This window comes from Monodelphis domestica, chromosome 2 (assembly GCF_027887165.1).
Source record: "Monodelphis domestica isolate mMonDom1 chromosome 2, mMonDom1.pri, whole genome shotgun sequence".
Classification (NCBI taxonomy): Eukaryota; Metazoa; Chordata; class Mammalia; order Didelphimorphia; family Didelphidae; genus Monodelphis; species Monodelphis domestica.
The window spans coordinates 15,002,172-15,023,463 of NC_077228.1; the positions used below are offsets into that span (position 1 = coordinate 15,002,172).

The window sequence follows — 21,292 nt, forward strand, 5'->3', positions numbered from 1 at the left end:
GTTGGACACATGACAAAAGGCAGGTGGTCCACTGAGACCCTCAAATATCAAGAGATAGAGAGGAAGATTATTAGTACATTGGGTGGGCTGCAAGTGAAGGATTTACAAGAGGATCTAGACAAGAGGCATACAATGGAAGAAGGCATGAAGGGGATATTATATGCATGACCCATATTGATGGGAAAGAAGAATCTACCAAAGAACCAGGTCTTATTATTGAAAAGAAACACAGATCAACCTTAGAGCTGAACCAAACCAGGTCAACCCACTGTATTCAAAGATGGTGAAGTCAGCAAATTTTAATTATGTGTCAAAAGCTCTGCTAAGTCCTCCTGGGGATACTGAGAAAGACAGATGTAAAGTCAAATCCAAACCAGCCCCCAACAGGACCCTGACCTCAAGGAGCTCACAAACTAATGAGAACAACAACATGTAAGCCATAATATGCAAACAAGATATAGCTAGGTGGCTCAGTGAATAGAGAGAGCCAGTTCTTTCTCTGGAGGTGGTACCATTTTTCATCATGAATCCTTCAGAATTGTTTTGGATGTCTGTATTGCTGAGAATGGCTAAGATGTTCACAGTTGATCATCATACAGTATTGCTCTTACTGTGTACAATTTTCTCCTGGTTCTGCTCATTTCACTTAGCATCAGTCCATGCAAGTCGTTCTAGGTTTTCCTGAAACTATCCTGCTCATCATTTCTTATAGCGCACTAGTATTCCATCACAATCCTATACCATAACTTGTTCAGCCATTTTCTAATTGATGGGCAGGCCCTTGATTTCTAATTCTTATTACCACAAAAAATACTTCAAAGTATTTGTGTGTAACTAGGTTCTTTTTGCTCTTCTTTGATCTTTTTGAGATAGAGACCCAGAAGTGGTATTACTGGCTCAACAGTATGTATCATTTCATAGCCCTTTGGTCATAGTTCCAAATTGTTCTCCACTATGGTTGGACCATTACACAATTCCACATCCCTGCCAATATTTGTCATTTTCCTTTTCTGTCCTATTAGCCTGATAGGTGTGAGGTTGTGCCTCTGAGTTGTTTTAATTTATATTTCTCAAATTAGTACAGATTTAGAGCATTTTTATGACGATAGCTTTGATTTCTTCTTCTGAAAACTGCCTGTTCATTTTCTTTGAACATTTATCAGTTGAGAATTGGCTCGTATTCTTAGAAATATGACTCCATTCTCTATATATTTGGGAAATAAAGCCTTTATCAGAAAAAAAACACCTGCTGAAATTCCCACCCACCCTCCAAACCAATTTGCTGTTTTTCTCCTAATGTTGGCTGCTTTGGATTTGTTTGGATAAAACCAGTAGATGTAGGATCTCTTTGCAAAGATGACAGTGAAGCCCCACAGGGAGCCAAAAAATTGTCCAGAGTGGCACAGCTGGTGTCAGAATACAACCCAAATCTTTCTGACTCCATGAAACTTCTACGCTGACTCCATTATCCATCACTCTAGAACCAGCCACACAGATGACCTCACTTCTCTTTGGCGTGTCTAAAGCCAACTGCTTCTAAGGTCCCCTGTTTTCTGCCATCTGGTGACCCTGGCCTCCCTGCTCTTACTTTCTCATATGACATTCCATCTCTCAACTAGGAGCATTTTTACTGACTTCCCTGTGCTGGGAATTTTCTTTTTCCTCCCAGCCTTGCTCTTCTCCATCTCTTCACTTCCAACGTTTACTCTAGACACCTTCCACAAGAAGCCTGTTTGATCTTCTTAATGATAGTGTCTTCTTTACGGTTTTATCCATTTTATTCTTTGTTTTTGTTTTAAATCTTCTGTCTTAGAATAAATACTGCATATTGTTTCTAAGGCAAAAGAATGGTAAGGGTTCGACAATGAGCATTATTAAGTGACTTGCCCAGGATCACACAGCTAGGAAGTGTCTGAGGCCAGATTTGAATCTAGGACCTCCCATTTCCAGACCTGCTTCTCAATCCACTGAGCCACCCAGCTTCCCCTTACTAATAGATTTTTTTTGTTTTATCTTCACTTTATTTTAATAACAAATTTACACATAAGTTACCAAATTTATAAGATTCCTATTGTCTCCCGCCCCCCTCTGGAGTTGACAAGCAATCCAATCTGGGTTATACATGTATATTATCACATAAAATATATTTCTATATTATTCATTTTTATAAGTGAATAATCCTACAAAGCCAAAATCCCAAATCATATACCCAAATAAACAAGTAATCAACCAGATGTTGTCATCTGCGTTTATACTCTACCAGTTACAAACAGATTTTTAAAAGTTGCTCCCCTCATTCCCCCCCCAAAAAAAACCTCCCAACATATTCTGGAGACATCATAAACTCCACAGTTCTACAAATGAACTCATTTCCCTCCCTCCCATTTCCCACAACGGTGCACCATTTCAGCTTCCCACATTCTGTTTAAATCACCCCCAACCTTCCAACATCCCTCTCAGGGGTGTAATTGTGGCCTCATTCCACACGGAAAATCAGTTGCCAAGTCTTGGAGGTTCTCGTTTCTGTCTTCAGGATGTTCCCTGAACTAACTCCTTCTCTCCACTCTCCCAGTCATCAGCTTAGTTCAGACCAAACTGCCCCTCATCTAGACTCATTCCACAGTCTCCTAACTAATCTCTCTGCTTTAAGTATCCCCAGCTAGGACAGCTCGTTCTGTGCCACTGTGGCCAAAGTGATGGACTGTTAAGCATACGTTTATGTGATTTCCATGAACAAGTCTCTTAGAGGCTTTTTGCAGGCTCTCCAATAAAATACACACTCTTCAGTTTAGCTTTTATACTCTGCAGAGCCTTGTCTCCACATGCCCATGCAGCCTCATTCCATCATTCTGTGGTCCAGCCAGCTTGGGCTTCTCTTTGCTCCTCACTCACACACTCCATCTCTAAGCTCCAAGACTTTGTACTGACCACCCTCCAAGCAGAGCATCTCTTTGCTCTTTGGCACTGACTCCCGGATTCCTTCCAGGGCTTTAAGGTTCAGTTCAGGCACCATCTTTTAGAAGATGCTTTTTCTGTTCCCCTTGACTGCTAGTGCCCTTCCTACTAAACCACCCCGTGTATAAGGATTTTGTATATACTTATTAACTTTGGATACAAGCTGTTTGCATTAAAAAAAATCTGTCTATCTTGGAATCAATATTATGTAAAGGCTAGACATGGGGGTTATACATGTAGGAAGTATCTGAGGCTAGATTTGAACCCTGGACCTCTAATCTCCAGTTCTGGCTCTCGATCCACCCAGCTGTCCCTGTAAGAGATATCTATTTATTACAACTGACACCCAGAGTAACTTCTTTATTACACCCCGTTGTGGTATTTATTTTTATAGGCACTTGTTACCTCCCCCACTGGAATGGAAGTACATGGAGAATAAGATTATTTCATTCTATATACTCGATCCCTTGGCATGACTGGTACATAATAGGTGTTTGATATTTGTTGATTGATTGAACCTCAGTTTCCTCAATGGTAGAATGAGGAAGTTGGACTAAATGACATCAAAAGTCCTTCCCAGCTTAATGAGGTGCCCCCAAAGTAAAACCAGAATTTATGGTCAGTCCTTTGTTTATAGTGGTATAAGCCAGTTCTCATCAAGACTCCTGGTCCAGTCCAGTACAAGAACATGTACTCCATTGCGATACTCTAAGAATTCAGGGCTATCACAAATCATCCAACTAAGACACTACGGAAGTACTACTTCTAATAGCTTTCTTTATGCTTTATTCTTAATGAAAAATTAATTAAAAATGTATTATTCTTCAATAAGATTTAAAAAATGCTAAATGAATGTTTTCTCATTCGAACTTCGTGACAATCCTGGGAGGCAGATACACTTATTAACCCCGTTTACAGATCAAGAAACTAAGGGTGAAAGAGCTTAATGACTTGCCAATTGTGATGCAGCTAGAAAATATCTGCTGCAGGATATGAACTTGAGTATTGCTCAGTAATTCTAGAGCTCTTACCCATTGAGCCACTGAGCTGCCAAATTAGTAATTCATTTCAGTAACAATTCCATGATTAGTGACAATGACTATAGTTCTTAATTTACAGATTTTAAAGGCCAAAGTTATAAATGCTTTGCTCACAAATGCTCATGCTGAGACTTATCTTCTGATCCCAACAGTACATCTGAAGGAGGAGCATTCAGGAAGGGAAATAACTTCTCTATAATCAGAATAAATATAAGACCTGAGAGTCACGGGCCAGTATCAGGGGGCTGAGGATAAGCACGGTCGCATTTCTAGCAGAATTAGTGAGAATTTCCCATGGCAGATGGAACAGAGACAAATTTGAGCTCTAAGTCACCCTTCCTATGAATGAGAACTGCTGCAACATGGAATGGACTGTCTCAGAACATAGTTCAGACTACTCATTTAGAATTGCTGTTTAAGCACAGGTTAACCCGAAATGCCCCTGAACTGCCTCCCCACTCTACAATTACATGGACACATAAGGCATTGGTGCCTGCCATCAAAGAAAACGCAGACTTTTATTTGGGGAGAAAAGTCAGTCATCTCTCAAATTTACAGACGAGAAAAAATATCATCCTAAATTCGGACTTTTTCTTATTATCAAGCATGGAAAACACACAAGATTTAGAGTCAGGGAGCCCAATCTGAATAGCAGCTCTGCAAGTGGCTGTTGGTATAGCCATAGGCAAGTCAGTTCCCCACTCCTCTGCCCTCCTTTCCTGCCCTAAATCTATGCTCTTGCCATCAGGGAGCAGGGAGGAATAAAGAATGCAGAGTGGCAAAATGCCTTGAGAAACTCCATGATCCAATTTTAACCAATTGTGGTGACTGTCCCCTAAACAAATCATTTGATAGAGCTGCTAACATAAGGCTAAATGGAGTTCATTTTCTCTCCTTTGTCTTGCCGACATTGTTTGGTTAGAGATGAATTTATCCTCAGAAAAACAATATAAAAAAGAGGGAGACCCAAAGAACCTGAGGCCTCAGAGGGTCAAAGAGGAGTCTTATGTCCACCAGCAAGAATAACGACTCATTTCCAATTGCATATGGTGGTTTCTATAGATTTCATTTCATCAACATAGAGTTAAGAAGGCAAGATGGTTACTACCATTTTGTACCATAAGAAAACAAGTAGAGAGCGATGAGGTAACTTGCTGGAATCGACAACAGAATTTAAAGCAGGTCTCCTGAACTCCAGGTCATATACTTTTTCCTTGACCAACACTGTGAACTATTAACATGGTGGTAAACAAGACCGAACAAAATATCTATACCTGAGAAGACCAGGTAAGTGAATAAAGGATCAACCCCCCCCCCAATGGAACTTGAGGAAATTCAAAAAAATCGAATGCCCTTGACTTACCTTATGAAAACCAATTTGACCTTGGTTGGGGCAGTCTTAATAATGGCGGATGCATTTTGGTGGCTTCTTCCATACAATATTTGATTGTTTATCTGTTCAGGGAATAAACAAGGACATACAAAAATTCAAATTCAATGCTTAGACATATCCAGTCTTACCATCATAGGGGTGGTATAGAACACATTCTAAACATGTTAAAATCAACTTTTTAGAGTATTAACTTTTTGAGGCTACTTTACATTGATTTCCTCTAAGTTCTACTTGGGCTGCCGGTCTTAACAGAAATATAGTGACTCCCATACCAAATGCTAAAAAAATGTTTTTTTCATTAATAGAAAACCAAAATACAATTGAACTGTATACTAGAAAATGAACTTTCTTTCTTTCTGTTTTTTAAATGGAAGGAGGGCCTTGGAGACAATAAAATCTAGATTTAAACCCTTCCTCTAACACACTGATATTCTGGTCACTAATCCTTTGCCTATGGGAAAGTGATATAATCCCCAAACACTGTAAACTAAAGATAATTTGCAAATGTTCATCAATGGAAGGAATTTCCCCACAATGATGAAACCACAGAGCTAGTTTGTGCCATTGTCCCTGAAGAAGAAAAGAGTAGATGAAACGGGCCTAACTTGGTTCCCCACTCGGCCAGGAATTGTCATTGATGATCCCATTTTTACTTGGAAAATACTATAGATTTGGTAAAGATACCAACTGAGACAATCTGAAGCTTCAGCAAAGTTGTGAGCTACAAAAGGAAGACTCAAAAATGAATAGCAGCGCCATGTCATCATAAAACACAAGGAGAAATAATCGAAAGAGAAATTCAATTCCAAAAAACTACAAATGCATAAAATATCAGGGGATCAAGTCCCTAAAGCCCACAAAATCCTTGTATAGATTCAATTATAAAACACTCCTTTAACAAAGTTAAGAAAAATTAAATAGCTGGAGGAATATTCAGTGCTCATGGTTGTAATACAACTGAAAATACTACCAAAAATAACTTATAGTTTTAATTCTATCCCAATCAAATTACAAAGAATATACTTTTTGAAGCTTGATAAATAAATAAAATTCATCTGGAAAAACAAAAGGTGTAGACGAAATGTAGGGAAATGAAGAAAACAAATAGGGATGAAGGGGGAACAGTACTTCTAGACTTCAAAGTATACCATAAAGCTACAGTCATCAAACTGTCTAGCATTGTTAAAGAATGGAAAGATTGATGGGACATACCAGGTAAGGGAGGTCCAGAAACTAGAACACAATAGCCTAGTGTTTGATGAAGTGGAAAACCTAATTTATCTAGGGAAATTTCCCTATTAAAAAAAAAACAAACAACTTTTGAGAAAACTGAAGAGCAGTCTGAGAAAACTTAGATCATGATTTGCACCACACAACAAAACATATGCTAAATGGATGTGGCCTTAAAGGTCATCGTATTAAAAGAAAATAGAAGAGAAACAAATGATATACTTCTTACAGCTATGGATAAGAGATGTATTTTAAATAAATGAGCCAGAGACAATTACCAAAGATATAATAGATAGCTTTGCTTACATGAAACTGAAGAGCTTCTGGATGGACAACATCTAGGATAAGAGGGGAAAGGGTCAAATGGGGAGAAAATTCATATCAGATTTTTCTGATAAGGGTCTGGTATCCAAGATATACCATAATTAATAAATTTATGAGACTAATATCTATTCATCAATAGATAAATGGTCAAGAGATATGAACAATAGGTTGCAAAATACATGAAAAAATTCTCCAAGTCATTGATAATAAGTTATAAATCAAATAACCCTGAGCTTCCACTTCACACCTTACAAATTAGCAAAAATAATTGTTGGAATGGCCACTACTACATAATTGGTGGAGCTGTGAAATGGCATAACCATTTTGGAAAGAGAGTTGGAAGTATGCAAATAAAATGACTAAAACGTCCATATCCTTTTAACCAGGGACTCTATTACTGGGCTCTTACCTCAAGTAAGCCATTAAGAAGAAAAAAGTCACTCTACACCAAATATATTTCTAAGAGCACCTTTGGTGTTAGCTAATAACTGGAAACAAAGTAGATGGCCATCAATTGGGGAATGGCTAAACAATTTGTGTTGTATGAATGTAATGGAACACTATGGTAAGACAGGATGTGTATGATTAATACAGAGAAGCAAGGAAAGGGCTAAATGAACTGATACAGAGCCAAGTACCCAAAACCAAAACTATTATCCAAAACCTATAAAAAATAATATACACGCTAACTACAACAATATAGATGGAAAGAACAAGGTGTAAAGGTTAAAATTTAGGAAACTGAGGCAGGTAGAAATTAGTTTTCTCTCTGCAAGGAGTATTATATTTTTAGAGGTTTATTAAAGGTTAAGGATTAAAGAAAATACAGAATAAGAAAACATGTGTCTAGGCCAGAGAGGCCTAGACAAGATAATCTCACATCATGGAAGAGACGTGTCTACTCCAAAATGGAAGTCCAAAAGAGCCTGAGCCTATTCACAACCAGGTTTAAATACCCCATCTCCCTCTTGGCCCAGTTGAGAATTTTCAGTGAGATTACAAAGCATTCTGGGAAAGTGGAGCAAGGGCTTCTGGGGATTGAAGTCCTAGATTCAAGTCTATTTTTTACACAAGGACACCCCCAAAATTCAAAAGGAAATGAAAGAAAATTATAAAGCTCCAATGGGACTTGAAGGCAGCTGGGGGGCTCCATGGATTGAGAGCTAGACCTAGAGATGGGAGGTCCTCGGTTCAGTTCCTAGCTGTATGACCCTGGTCAAGTCACATAATTCCAGCTGCTTAGCCCTTACCTCTCTTCTGCTTAGAACCAATACACAGTACTGATGCTAAGATGGAAGGTGAGGGTTTTTAAATTAAAAAAAAAAGGGGACCTGAAATGACAAAATATGAGGAGACACCCCCAAACTACCACCTCTTTGAGGAGGGGGGAGGTCCTTGGCACATGGCATATATTTTTAATCTTTTTCAATACATTGATCATCTGTGCTGCCTTTTATGTTGCCTCTCTTTAAAAACACCATTTATCATATAGTAAGAGAGTCACTCTTGAGGACAGGCAGACAGAGGAATGCATGGGACACCACAACGGTGTAAAGAAACAGAAAAACATCAAGAAAAACCTACAAAAATGATTTCATGACTTGTCAAGTATATTAAATGCCACTGAATCATGTTCCTCTAGACCAGAGAACATTGACACAATATTCTGATTTTAATAGAGGTTGCCGATCCCCTGCATAAGAAAAAAAGGCTTAAAATACAGCAGTTGATTATTATTCTATCTTTGCTTTCCACTCAATCGGGGTGCTCCAGACCATTTGGCTTTATTTTAGCAAATCAAAGGAGGTTTTTCATAGGCTTAGAAAATCATTTCAGACACATGACATCTTTCTTTCCAATTTCTCTAAGGTGTTGCTAGTGGAACACAAGATGTGGCAGGCTGGACCAACCCAAAAAAGCTCTGGGGATGGGCCAGATGATGAATGGGATACTGGACAAGCCTTGATAAGTCAGAGGCTCCTTACAGGGGACTACCAAGAGAAGGGGTATTTTGGCAACAGTGATTCTCAAAGTTGGTCTTCTGAGGCACTGATCAAGGACTTCACTTAATATCAAGTATATATTAAGAGAATATTATCAAGCTAACAAGCATTTATTTAGCATCTTCTATGCTCCCGGCACTGTAATAGGGATACAAAGAAAAACTGAAAAATAAAAAAATCCTGCTGTCAAGGAGCTCACAGTCTGACAGGAGAGACAAGACCAAAAGAAGAAGAAGAACAAAAAGTGTGCACAAGGAATCAATATAGAGTGTAAATGGAAAATAACCAACAGGAAGAAAGCAATAACATTAAGGAGAGACCTGAAAAGACTTCTTGAGAAGGCAGGAAATTATCAATCCATCAAAAAATATTTATTCAAAACCAACTAGGTGCCAAGAACAGTGCTAGGCATTGGGGAATACAAAAAGAAGCAAAAAACAATCCCTGCTTTTAAGTTGCTGCTGGGGAAGACAATATACAAACAAAAACATACCAAGAGAGTGATACAGGATAAATAAGAGATAACTAATTGAGGGAAAGTGCTGAAGTTAAGAGGGGTTGGGAAGGGGCAGACAAGAAAGAATTCCAGGAAACATAAATGCCAAATAGAGTTTACATCTAATTCTAGGAATAATAGGGGGCTACTGGAGTTTGAGCTTTTCTTTGTTTTGGGGGCACAGGGGTGGTGGTGGTTTGACCTGATTAGACCAAAAACTATTTTTACATAACATTTTATTTTTCCAAATGATTTAAAAAAATTTGAGTTGCACATTCTCCCTCCTTCCCACCCCTCCCCACTCTGAGACAATAAGCAATACAATATATATTTTACATGTTCAATCATGTAAAGAATTTTTCAATATTAGTGATTTTGAGGAAGAGATCTTGAATGGAGGAGAAAAAGGAGAAGGAAGGAAGGAAGGAAGGAAGGAAGGAAGGAAGGAAGGAAGGAAGGAAGGAAGGAAGGAGGGAGGGAGGGAGGGAGGGAGGGAGGGAGGGAGGGAGGGAGAAAGGAAGGAAGGAAGGAAGGAAGGAAGGAAGGAAGGAAGGAAGGAAGGAAGGAAGGAAGGAAGGAAGGAAGGAAGGAAGGAAGGAAGGAAGGAAGGAAGGAAGGAAGGAAGGAAGGAAGGAAGGAAGGAAGGAAGGAAGGAAGGAAGGAAGAAGAGAAGAGAAGAGAAGAGAAGAGAAGAGAAGAGAAGAGAAGAGAAGAGAAGAGAAGAGAAGAGAAGAGAAAATATCATATGCGTTGATCTGCATTTAGACTCCATCACTTCTTTCTCTGGAGGCAGATGGCATTTTTCATCATTAGTATCTTAAATTGTCTTGGATCACTATATTGCTGAGAATAACTAAGTCATTCACAGGTGTTCATCAAAAAATATTGCTGTTGCTGTGTACTGGCGCTGCTGTGTTCCTGGTTCTGCTCACTTCACTTTCCATCAGTTCATATAAATCTTTTCAGGTTTGTTTTTTTTTAATCATCCTATTCATCATCTCTCATATTACAAAAATATTTCATTACAATCATATCACACGATTTCCTCAGCCATTCCCCAACTGATGGAAAATCCCTCAATTCTGCACCACCACAAAAAGAGCTGTAATAAATGTTTTTATACAAATAGGCCCTCCCTCCCTTTAAAAAAAATCTCTTTACACCAACTATTCTTGAAAAATCAATTTTGTGGCTGCATGGAGGAACGATGAGTAAAACGAACTTTTTAAAAACCTGAGGCTAGATCTCAACCTGATTCTTCCTGAATACAACTCTTGCACTCAATCAACTAAGCCATAGGTTTGAATTTCATTTCTGTTACTAGATGTTTAATCTTGCTTTTGTCTGTAAAAGAGGAATAATAATACCAGCACTTCGTATGAGAGGAGGAATTCTTGGGCAGGACTCTGTGAACTTATTAAAATATTTTTGATGCCTTTATTTCAATAGAAATGTATTTCTTTGTAACTGACTAGATTTTATTTAATGATTTCACAATATGATTCTGAGAAGTCCGTGGGCTTTACGGGAATGCCGAAGGGCAGAACATAGAAATGGTGAAAAATTTCTATATGAGATTACCACTAGGGAAACGGGAGCTCCTCCCAAATTGGGTCCCATTTTTCAAAAGCATCTCAATTTCTAAGTTGTCTTCTGTTGGACAAAAGGGTCTTGGGCCAGGGAAGGTGCCAGGCTCTGGCTGCTTCTCTCCTTTGCCTGAGTTTCAGCATGATGAGATATACATAATAAGTGGGCATCTTTCTCCAGAAAAAGCCCCAAACATTTCATCTCAGACAACGAATGCTCAGCTCACTTCAGCAGTTTTAATTTATATTACAGTCAATTTGAAGTTATAAGCTTGAAACTGCTGCTTTTTAACACTCAGAGGAGGCCGCAATAGAAAGAAAAGCCGCCGCTTACATCAGATGTTTTCTCAGGCCCAACTTCTCTGGTGTTTACTGGAAAAGCAGCTGCCATTAGCAGATATGTCAGGGATATGGAGTAACCACAGAGCTCAGAGCTGGGCACAGAGAGAGCAGGGCATGAAATGGAGGTTATCCTGTGACAAAAATGGGAAACTGCAATGAAGTATATAATGAAGAAATAAACTGAGGCAGTGAATGACAATCTGGGGAAAACCAGGTTTCATGATGAAAAGCCATGTAGAAATCATTCTACATGAATGTCAGGAGAGAGAAACAGCTCAGATCTGTGAATCATCTTTAGTTTTACTTAATGCAGTATCAAAGAATTCTACCAGAGTTGGGCATCGATACGGGGAATCCTCCATTTTCAAGTGTTGTGTGCAATCTGCCTGATTGAACTGGAAAACACATTCCCATGAGGTCCCAGGCCTGATAGGTAGAGAAAGAATCAGAATTCAAAGCAAGGAAAGAAGGGAAAAAAGAAATGGAAGTGGGAATCTGTGGGGGCATCTTTAGGAATCTCTAGTCATGGAGTGGGCCAGAAATAGAGCTAAAGCTTGAACACATGAGCAGGCTACCAGCCTATCTGCAAGGTGAGCAGAACTGAGGACCCTGGTAGGGTCTATAAGTGACCCATAGAGACTTGAAAGCCAGGTCTAGAAAAGGGAGGTTCTGGGTTCAAATGTGATCTCAGATACTTCCTAGCTGGGTGACCCTGGGCAAGTCACTTGACCCCCATTGACTAGCCCTTCCTGCTTTTCTGCCTTAGAAGCAATACACAGTATTGATTCTAAAATAGAAAAAAGGTAAGGGTTTAAAAAAAAAGAGAATGAGTACGATTTTGGACATGCTGAAATTAAGATGTCTACATTATACTCAGTTCAAAATATCCAATAAGCTCTTGGAGATGTTTTAAAGATCAATAGAGAGCTTAGGGCTGGAGTAGTGGAGAGATGAGAATTAATGTCACCTCTTCATGAAAGCTTCCATGAATGCAATAATTGCTGGAATGTCCTCACTCCTCAAATTACATGTTCCTCCTTATTTGGGTAGATGCTAGAGAACCCCAGCAGAATGTGAGGTTATTGTGAGCAAGAAATGATTTGCTTTTGTTTTCACATCCCCGGTGGCCAGCCCAGATCCTGACACACAGCCAGGGGTTAATAGAAATGTGATGAAGTATTTCAAAATACAGGGCATGCTGGGAGATTCTTTACAGAGAGCATGAGAGAGGAAGGGGAGATGAAGTCCATATTCTGAGAAGATTTAGTTAAGTGAAAAGGCATCTGGCATGTTATAGGAGTGTGCCCATTGATGAGATTAAGAAACCAAGGTATAGGAGTGATTTATTAATCATTCATAGGAGAAAAAAGAAGATGGGAGTTTCTTTAATTATATGGACAGACTTTTAATTTCATTTTAAAATCTTTAGTGAGATTTGCTTCACTGAAAGCAAAGATTTAAAAAAATGTGTATTTGTGAAACAGTTCAAATTTAAATTGTTCTCAATTTTCCATTCCTAGACCCAGCAGAAATGAAGATTTATGGTGAACAGCAGTCCAATTACAGCTCTGCAGCAAACTTATCAGATAGCAAGTCAAGTTAATTAAACTGAGCCAGGGCTGGAAGTTTAAATTATACAAAAATTAAAATGTAGTCAAAGCAGCCAATCTCTTGTGGTTTAGAAAGACCACAAGAGAGAAATGTGATATAGTCATTTTTCTGCTCTTTCTTCTAGAAAAGGGAAACTGATTTTATTTTATAATTCAGTGGGAATATGGGCAACTTAAACATCTTCCTTCAGAAACTTATTCTTCCCCTTTGAACCTTTGAAAATGTATGTTGTTTTTAAAATCCAGCATACTAGGGAAATGTGAGAGACTGACAGCCAAAGAGAGAAAGAGGAAGAAGAAAGAAGAAGAGGAAGAAGAAAGAAAGAGGAAGAGGAGGAGGCCTGTTGTCTTGAGTCAGAGAGCTGTTGGGAAGATGGATAAGATAACTGAGTAAAGTGCTATGTGAAACTTAAAGCACTATAGAAATATGAATGCTTCTTACCACTGTTATCATTAGACAAATTAGGAAACTGAGGCTGAGAGAAATTACAAAAGGCAACAAGGTAATATGGGATAGAACCAGGATTCACAGCCATCCATGCCTTTTTGTCCAAATTCATGATCTTTCCCCTAGATCAAGGTCTTATCCAGAAACAATGCCAATAAATCCTGATAGGTTGGAAGTGTTGTGATCATTCCTATCATTCTGTTGGGTGTGATTCAAGTGAAAATGTCTCCCTTGAAAGGTAAAAATTATTGGGGCAGCCTCAAGTCAAAAGGATCTACATTCAAATTTGGTCTCAGATACTTCCTAGCTCTGTGACCTTGGGCAAGTCACTAAACCCCATAGGTCTAGCCCTAGCTCTTCTGCCTTAGAGGTATTACTAAGATAGAAAGTAAGAGTTTAAAAAAGTTATTTACTTAGGGGCAGTTGGGAGATAGAGAGTGGCTTAGGTAGCCAAACCTGGGGCAAATCATTATCCAGATCCTCTTTCATTATATTGACTGTCCTGTGGACAATAGTCAATATTATTAGCTGGAGGAATAAAGCCCATGAAGGTAAACACTGTAGAATGTGAGCTAAACCCTCTGCAGGATAGCTGGAAGCATCTTCAGGACAAGCCCAGGAAAAGAGAAGACAACAGATCCATTACTCTAAGATGACTATCGCAGTTACCTCATTTGTCTTTTTTTTGACAGGAGGCAGAGAGAAATGGTCAGAGGACTGATTAAAGACTTTGTTCTTTCGTGTTTACGGGTCAACGTTACATGTGAGCAACAAGTTTATTTGTAGCAATGCAATGATAAAATGGGCTGATACGCGTGGCATGTCATTATCAGGGAGGATAATAATGATGATGGAGTTTATGTTGCTCCGGTTCTAGTAGATTGTTCATTCAAGAGAATTTTGGGGTTCACATTTATTTGGGGTTCTCATAAAGGAAAGCACACTTCTGGTGTCTAATGCTGCCACCCAATTGGGTCTTTCTAGGTGGCCTTTGTGATTACCGTTACTGTTATTGCTGTGGTTTCCTTAGTGCCAGTGAGAAGACTCCCTCCAAGAGGGCTGAAGAGCATCTTTTCTTCAACTCATTTGATGAGTTAGCTGGGCACTGAGAGGTTGAGTGCATCTGCCCAAGGACATCCTGCCCAAATATATCAGCAGGAGCTTGAATCCCTCTTTCCTGGACTCTCAGACCAGTTCCTACCCCCTGTGCCACCCTCGCTGTGATTGCCATCATCAAAAGTTAATGTAGAATTTGTCTCAAAATTAATCAGCTCCAATAACTAGTGGTAAAGCAGCATCACTATAATTTCCCCCTATTGGTCCAGGGAGGCCTCCCACCAAAGGCATAAACTCACTCCAAGCAATGCTTGTGGGCACCATTTCTATGCTTGTCTGTTTTTTGAATCTAATTGTTAAGGGGCAATCAATCCCCCAGGCAAGCTTCATTCTAGACTACATGGTAATTATATGGTCGTGACATTTCAAATTGATTCCAAGCCCCCAACGTCCTGGAAAAGAGGGAAGAGAGCTGAAATTCTAATCACGTTCTCTTCTAGGATTTTAATGTGCAAGTTAGTTCTTATAGAAATGGAGTGGGCCATCGACTGACAGGTCTCACTGAAGGTGCTCTCCTTGGAAGAATCCAATTTGACAGCCGAAATAAGGCTTCTTGGAGATGTCACTTGGGAACACCATCCCTGACGCCACATTAAAGAGGGAGTGTTACTGATGGCAGGAAAGTCATGCCATATTTTCATCTATTATCTCTTCTCTTCTCTTCTCTCCACGAGAGATTATCCCTATACAGGACATATGGTAAAGGAGATAGAGTTCTGGTGTGGCTATGAGCAAATCCCTTCACCTTGCAATGGAAGAATTGCCTCAAATTATAAATTACTGAGAATTGGGTCGTCTATGCTATAATAAGAAGTTTCCATACTGGGAGGTCCCTGCACAGATGAGATCTCAAGTCCTGACTGTTCCCTTCGCCATCCCCCACCACATATTTTCCCCTAAAGAATGAGTTTACAGCCCTTTCCCATCCTTATGACCCTTGCCTTTCAGTAAAGGGGAAAAGGACATGTATTTATTTAAAATCTATGTGCTAGTTACTACATAAAATACTTTCCACTTATTATCTTATTTGATAAGTAATCCTGTGCCCCTATTCAATATGAAAGGAAACCAATGCCAGTGTTTACACGAGAAAGAGAGTACAAATTAATTTATGTCAATAGACTAAATATTTGCCAAATATTACCTTTATCCCCTCACAAGCTTCTCCCCTGTATACTCCCCCTTTAGGTACCAGAAAGCTAGTCTGGAAACTTAGAGGAAGCCTGCAATAGTGGATGGAGAGCTAGGAGTGTCCAATGGGGAATGGCAGAACAATTGTGGTATTCGATGGTGATGGCATGCTATTGTCTTATAAGAAATGATGAGCAGGATGATTTCAGAAAAAGCTGGAAAGAGCTACATGAACTGATTGATGCCGAGCGAAATAAGCAGAACCGGAGAATATTGTCCAGAGTAACAGCAATATTGTGGGATGATCAACTGTGAACGACTTAGCAATACAATGATCTGGGACAATTCGAAAGGACTTATGACAAAGAACACTGTCCATCTCCAGAGAGAACCATTGAAGTCAGAATGCAGATCAAAGTCTACTTTCACATAATTTACTATTTTATTTTGGGGTTTTGGTTTTGTATGAGTATTCTCTTATAACAAGGATCAACTTGGAAGTATAACTTATATAATACATGCATAACCCAGACCAAACTGCTTATCATCTTGAAGGGGGGAGGGAGATGATTTGGATCTTATAATTTCAGAAAAGATATGTGATTGGGGAAAGGAAAGGAAAGGAAAGGAAAGGAAAGGAAAGGAAAGGAAAGGAAAGGAAAGGAAAGGAAAGGAAAGGAAAGGAAAGGAAAGGAAAGGAAAGGAAAGGAAAGGAAAGGAAAGGAAAGGAAAGGAAAGGAAAGGAAAGGAAAGGAAAGGAAAGGAAAGGAAAGGAAAGGAAAGGAAAGGGAAAAGAAAGGAAAGGGAAAAGAAAAGAAAAGAAAAGAAAAAAAAAAGAAAAGAAAAAGAAAGAAAAGAAAGCAACCAACAAGCATTTATTAAACATCAATTATGTACCAGGAACTGGGGAATAAAAAAATATGAAAGGGAGGTTGTCCCCTCCTCCAGGGAGCTTATTTCCTTCTAGTAGGCACAGCCAATACATACAAAATTTTGTTTTAATTTGGAGAGGTGGCTCTTGAAGTTTGGAAAATCAGGAAAGGCTCATGTGGGGTAATAGGCAGACAGGGAGGAATTCAGGAAGACTTGAGCCTAACACACACAAGCTATGGGTCTACCACATCTCAGCATTATAAATGACTCTCTATTTAAATTATATATGAATGGACTATTTGATCAACAGAAGAAATATTTATCCAGAATTAGGGATAGAGTATAAGACATGGATGAAAACCCTGGAGGGAGAAAGAGAAGTGAACTGTGAAAATGGATGACACCACCCAAGTCAGAAATAAATTTGTTCCAGCAGGTAACATAGGGTGAGGATGAATATGTGTGGATAGAAAAACATAAGTCGTGTCACACTGTGCCTTGGTGACCTTGTTCTAAGGGTTGGTGGGTAAGTTCTTCCTCTTTAACTGAAAGTCCTGCTGAAAGATGGCTGCCCACCATAGTACCTTGTGCTATTGACCATTGCCTTACTCAGTTTCCTTTGAGTCAATTTCCTGTTGTCTGGTCAATAAAAATGGCCTAAAGACATACTAAAGTTGGTGCTAGACATCCTTCTCCTCCTCCTTACCACTACCATGATCATTATCAGTAGCAATGATGTAGCATCTACTGAGTACCAGACATTGTGCTAAATGCTTTATAAATGTTAGCTTATTTGATCCCCACAAGCACTGAAAAGTAATTGCAATTATTATCTCCATTTTACACTTGAGGAATTTTATTATTTTTTATTTATTTATTATTTTAATATTTATTAATTTATTATTTATCACTATTTATTTTCATTTATTTATTTATTGTTATTTGTGTTTATTTATCATTATTTATTTATTGTTATTTACCATTTATTATTATATATTTATATTTATATTATTTATTATATTATATATTATATACTATGTATCATTATATATAATATACATAATATTACATATTAGTTATATTATATATTATGTTTATATTATATGTTTATTAATTATTATTTATATGTTTATTATTATTAATAAGTACAATTATTATCCCCATTTACACTTGAGACCCGGAGAGGATACGTGACTTGTCCAGAATCACATAGCTAGTAAATATCTGAGGCCAGATTTGAATTCTGATCTTCCTGACTTCAGAGCTTATACTCTATCCCTCTGTCCACTGGGACACCTGAATTCATCCTGCTGCCATGATGGAGCATGGTGTAGGGAAAGTTAATAACAAGAATTATGGGAAATGATGTGAAGTGCAACAATTGGTGCCCAAAACATGGTGTACATGTGTGAGAATATCACAATGTAAAAAGAAAGAAGCACCATAAAACAAGGAAAACTGGGTGTTCTGAAAGTGGGCTAAAAAGTAGTTATGAGAAGAAATTGCCCCTACTCCTTTGTGTAGGTGGGAGGACTCTGGAGGTGAAACACTATCTACATTTTCAGATTTTAAAAAATGATTGTTTTGCTGATTTTTAAAATATTTCCCTCTTCTCAGTTAAAAACAAACAAACAAACAAACAATAAAGAAACAGAGCCAGGTCCTGAGAGGGGAGGTGCTCTGTTTGAATTTGACTTCAGACACTTCTTTGCTGTGTGACCCTGGGCAAGTCACTTAACCCCCCCATTACCTAGCCCTTACCTCTCTGTTGCGTTAAACCAATACACAATATTGATTCTGACTTCTAGTAAAGGTTTTAAAAAACCAACCATTTCTAAAATGGGAGGTTGGACTAGTCAGTCTCTTCACATTCTTCCAGATTTAAGTCTATGATCTTTTGAAACTAAGTCTCTTCACCTCCATAGTCTCTGGTTTGTTCATCCATAGAATGAGGAGATGGGGCGATGTAACCTCTGGGAACCTTCCAAACTCTTAAGTGATGATCTAATGATTACTTCCTGGCAAAACACTCTAAAATTAGTCTGGCTAGTCCTTAAAGTGGACACCCTGCCTATCTCTGACCTGTCACCAAAGCCTTCCTATCCTGGTGGGACTGTCTGTGCATGCAATCTCCTGGACCCTTTGAGAACTGGGAGCCACCAACATGCCACAATGAATCAAGTGGTATGTATCGATTTGGGTCCAACTCTGTGTCAAGCTCTATGTGGATGCAAAAGCAAAATGTAGCATGCAAAATCGATTTCATTGTACACTTGTAAGAAAGAAACAAAAATCAATATTGCATTTTTGTTATTCTATCTTCCTGGGTTTGTCCAAGGGGTGTTCCTGTGAAAAGTAGCTGAATTAAGTATTGTCCCACCTGCCTCAGTTTTTGATCTTTTGAGAAGCTTCTCTAACCCAGCATTGGGGAAATAAACCAAGGGAAGCCATGCAGAAACAATTTTAGGCTGTCAGGAAATGACTTCTTGGCAGTGCCAGCTTTGGAGAGTAAATCCTGCAGGGATCTGGGGAGCTGCGTTATGAAGGCTGATTCACAATTGGGTCTGGCAAACCTTGGGCTGCAACACCCACCCTGCATCACTCAAGTGACAGAGGAGTGTGAATTCTATTCTGAGCCCAAGGCTGAAGGGTCAACCAAAGATGGAAAACTGGACGAGGATCAATGAGAACGGGTACTTTTGGAAAACGCAATGGAAAATTCCCCAGCCTTGGGCGATCTGTCCCTTCTGCCCTGTATTTAGGAGCAAGGAGTCAATAAATGCTTCCCTATTGCAATAGTCCTGGAGTTGGATTGTGATCAAGAAAATCTTTTGTGATTGGTGAAATAGAACAATGACATGATGAATAATGACTTGAGTTGATATTTATATAGTAAAATAGAGTTTCCAAAATACTTTATATAGAATGTGCCATTTAATACCCATATGAACCCTTGGAAGTCGACTTTAGAGACTAGGGATTATCTACTCCCTCGTCCTTATTGCCTATGCAGTTTACATTTATTTACTGTGTGTGTGTATGTGTTTTGTTCCCAATAGAATATAAGTTCCTTCTGGGCAGGCATTGTTTTGTGGGGAGCACAGTGCTTGATATAAATATTTGTTGAATTTCATATTCTATTCCAACCATTTTATTTCACAAATGAGGAAATCGAGGCTCAGAGAATTTAAGTGATTTCACAAAGGTCAGAAAGAAAGTGTCTGAATTGGGATTTGAAGTCAGGACTTTGGACACCAAACTCAAGGTTCTTCCATAGTCCCATCTGCCTCTTATTCAAGCTCCTTTCCTCCAGGGCCTCCCCATTCCCCCCACCCTTATCTATGGTTTCCTGAAAACTCTTAAAATCAATCGAGTGTTGACTGTGCTTTGTAGCAGCCATGGCAACGGTCAGTCATGCCTCACTGTCAAGTCTGGACCCAGCGAGACTCGGTAAGACTACGCAAGGCGAAATGAACTCAGCCTAGCTCCAAGTCCTCCTGGCATTGGTATTCAGAACAGGCTCACTTCTGCCTCCATTATTCAGTGATGCTTTCCCAAACCATTCCTCAAATTTTCCATGAGCAAAGGCCTCAGAGGCCTCAGCCAGCATCATTTGCAAACAAGAAACAGACTTTCATCGTGCTTCCCTCCACCACCATTTCCTTGAAGGAAACAGAAACACAGGCTGGTTTGTTTAGCCTTCAAAGACCTTTCTCTCCCTCTCTGAAGGGCAGAAAACTGATCGCCAAAGTCCCTCCAGAACCCAACGGAGGATGCTCCGAGTGACTGTCTACTGAAGCTGGCTCAGACACCACTCCGGCCAAGAGCAACATGGAAGCTGTCTAGGCGACCGTTACCTCTAAAAGCTCGTCGCCGATGTGCATGCGCCCATCTCGGCCGGCAGGTCCTTCAGGGTGAATCCCCACGATGAAGATACTCATTCGAGAGCGGTCTTTGTTCCCGGCGAGGCTGAGGCCAAGCCCATTCTTTTCCTTCTCCAGCTCAATAATATGCAGTTCTCCGGGAAGATCTGCATACCTTTGCCGGATTTTTTCTATTAAAAAAATGGGACAAAAAAAGATAAATGAGACACTGGCATCTCGGAAGTCATTGGGATGTTACTGGATTTTCAGGATTTGTATCGATAGAAGCCTTGAAAAATAAAGATGGCGTTGACATGCCGGGTCCATTCTTGGGAATGAAACAAAACATTTTCCACAGACCAGGGAGCACACCATAGCTAAAGGGTACGTCACGGAGGCTTCAAAGGCAAAAGATGGAAAGAATCAATGTGACTGCTGACAGAAAATAGTCAGGAATGTTTCATCTCAGAAGAATTTTTCTAACAATGACCATAAAATAATATTTACATTACAGTTCAGGTTGGCCACAGGATTTTCATCAATTACCTCCCTCATTCCGCAGAATAACTCGGGGGGGGGGGGGGAGGTTCGATGGTTATCCTCCTTTTGAAGGTAAGGATTTATTGGGCAGGATCCGCTGGTGAGGCTTTGAGAAAGGATTTGAACTCGGGGATGAGCGAGGAGGATGTCAGGAATAAAGCTCTATACACTAAGCTACATAGAAGCCCATGTAATATTCAGGGCAGTGTTAATAGATGAAGCTCTTCCCTATGAAACAGATGCAAGGTGTCTGCATGGAAATCCCAGGTAAAACTGTAATAGTTTCTCAGGAATTCTGTTTCCCCTCTAGGAAATGTTGAGTTCCTACCCATTTACCTTGAC

General features: G+C 39.3%; 1 protein-coding gene across 4 annotated transcripts in view; it reads right to left on the reverse strand.

Annotated features, from left to right (window-relative positions):
* PATJ (PATJ crumbs cell polarity complex component) overlaps positions 1-21,292 on the reverse strand; it is a 364,450-nt gene that overhangs the window by 108,662 nt on the left and 234,496 nt on the right. For all 4 annotated transcript variants that reach the window (XM_056814120.1, XM_056814123.1, XM_056814122.1 and 1 more), the window contains 2 exons: positions 20,405-20,601; positions 5,359-5,450 (listed from right to left, as the gene is read on the reverse strand). In XM_056814120.1, coding sequence (XP_056670098.1) covers positions 5,359-5,450; positions 20,405-20,601 — 289 coding nt within the window. The remainder of the gene's footprint in view (positions 1-5,358; positions 5,451-20,404; positions 20,602-21,292) is intronic.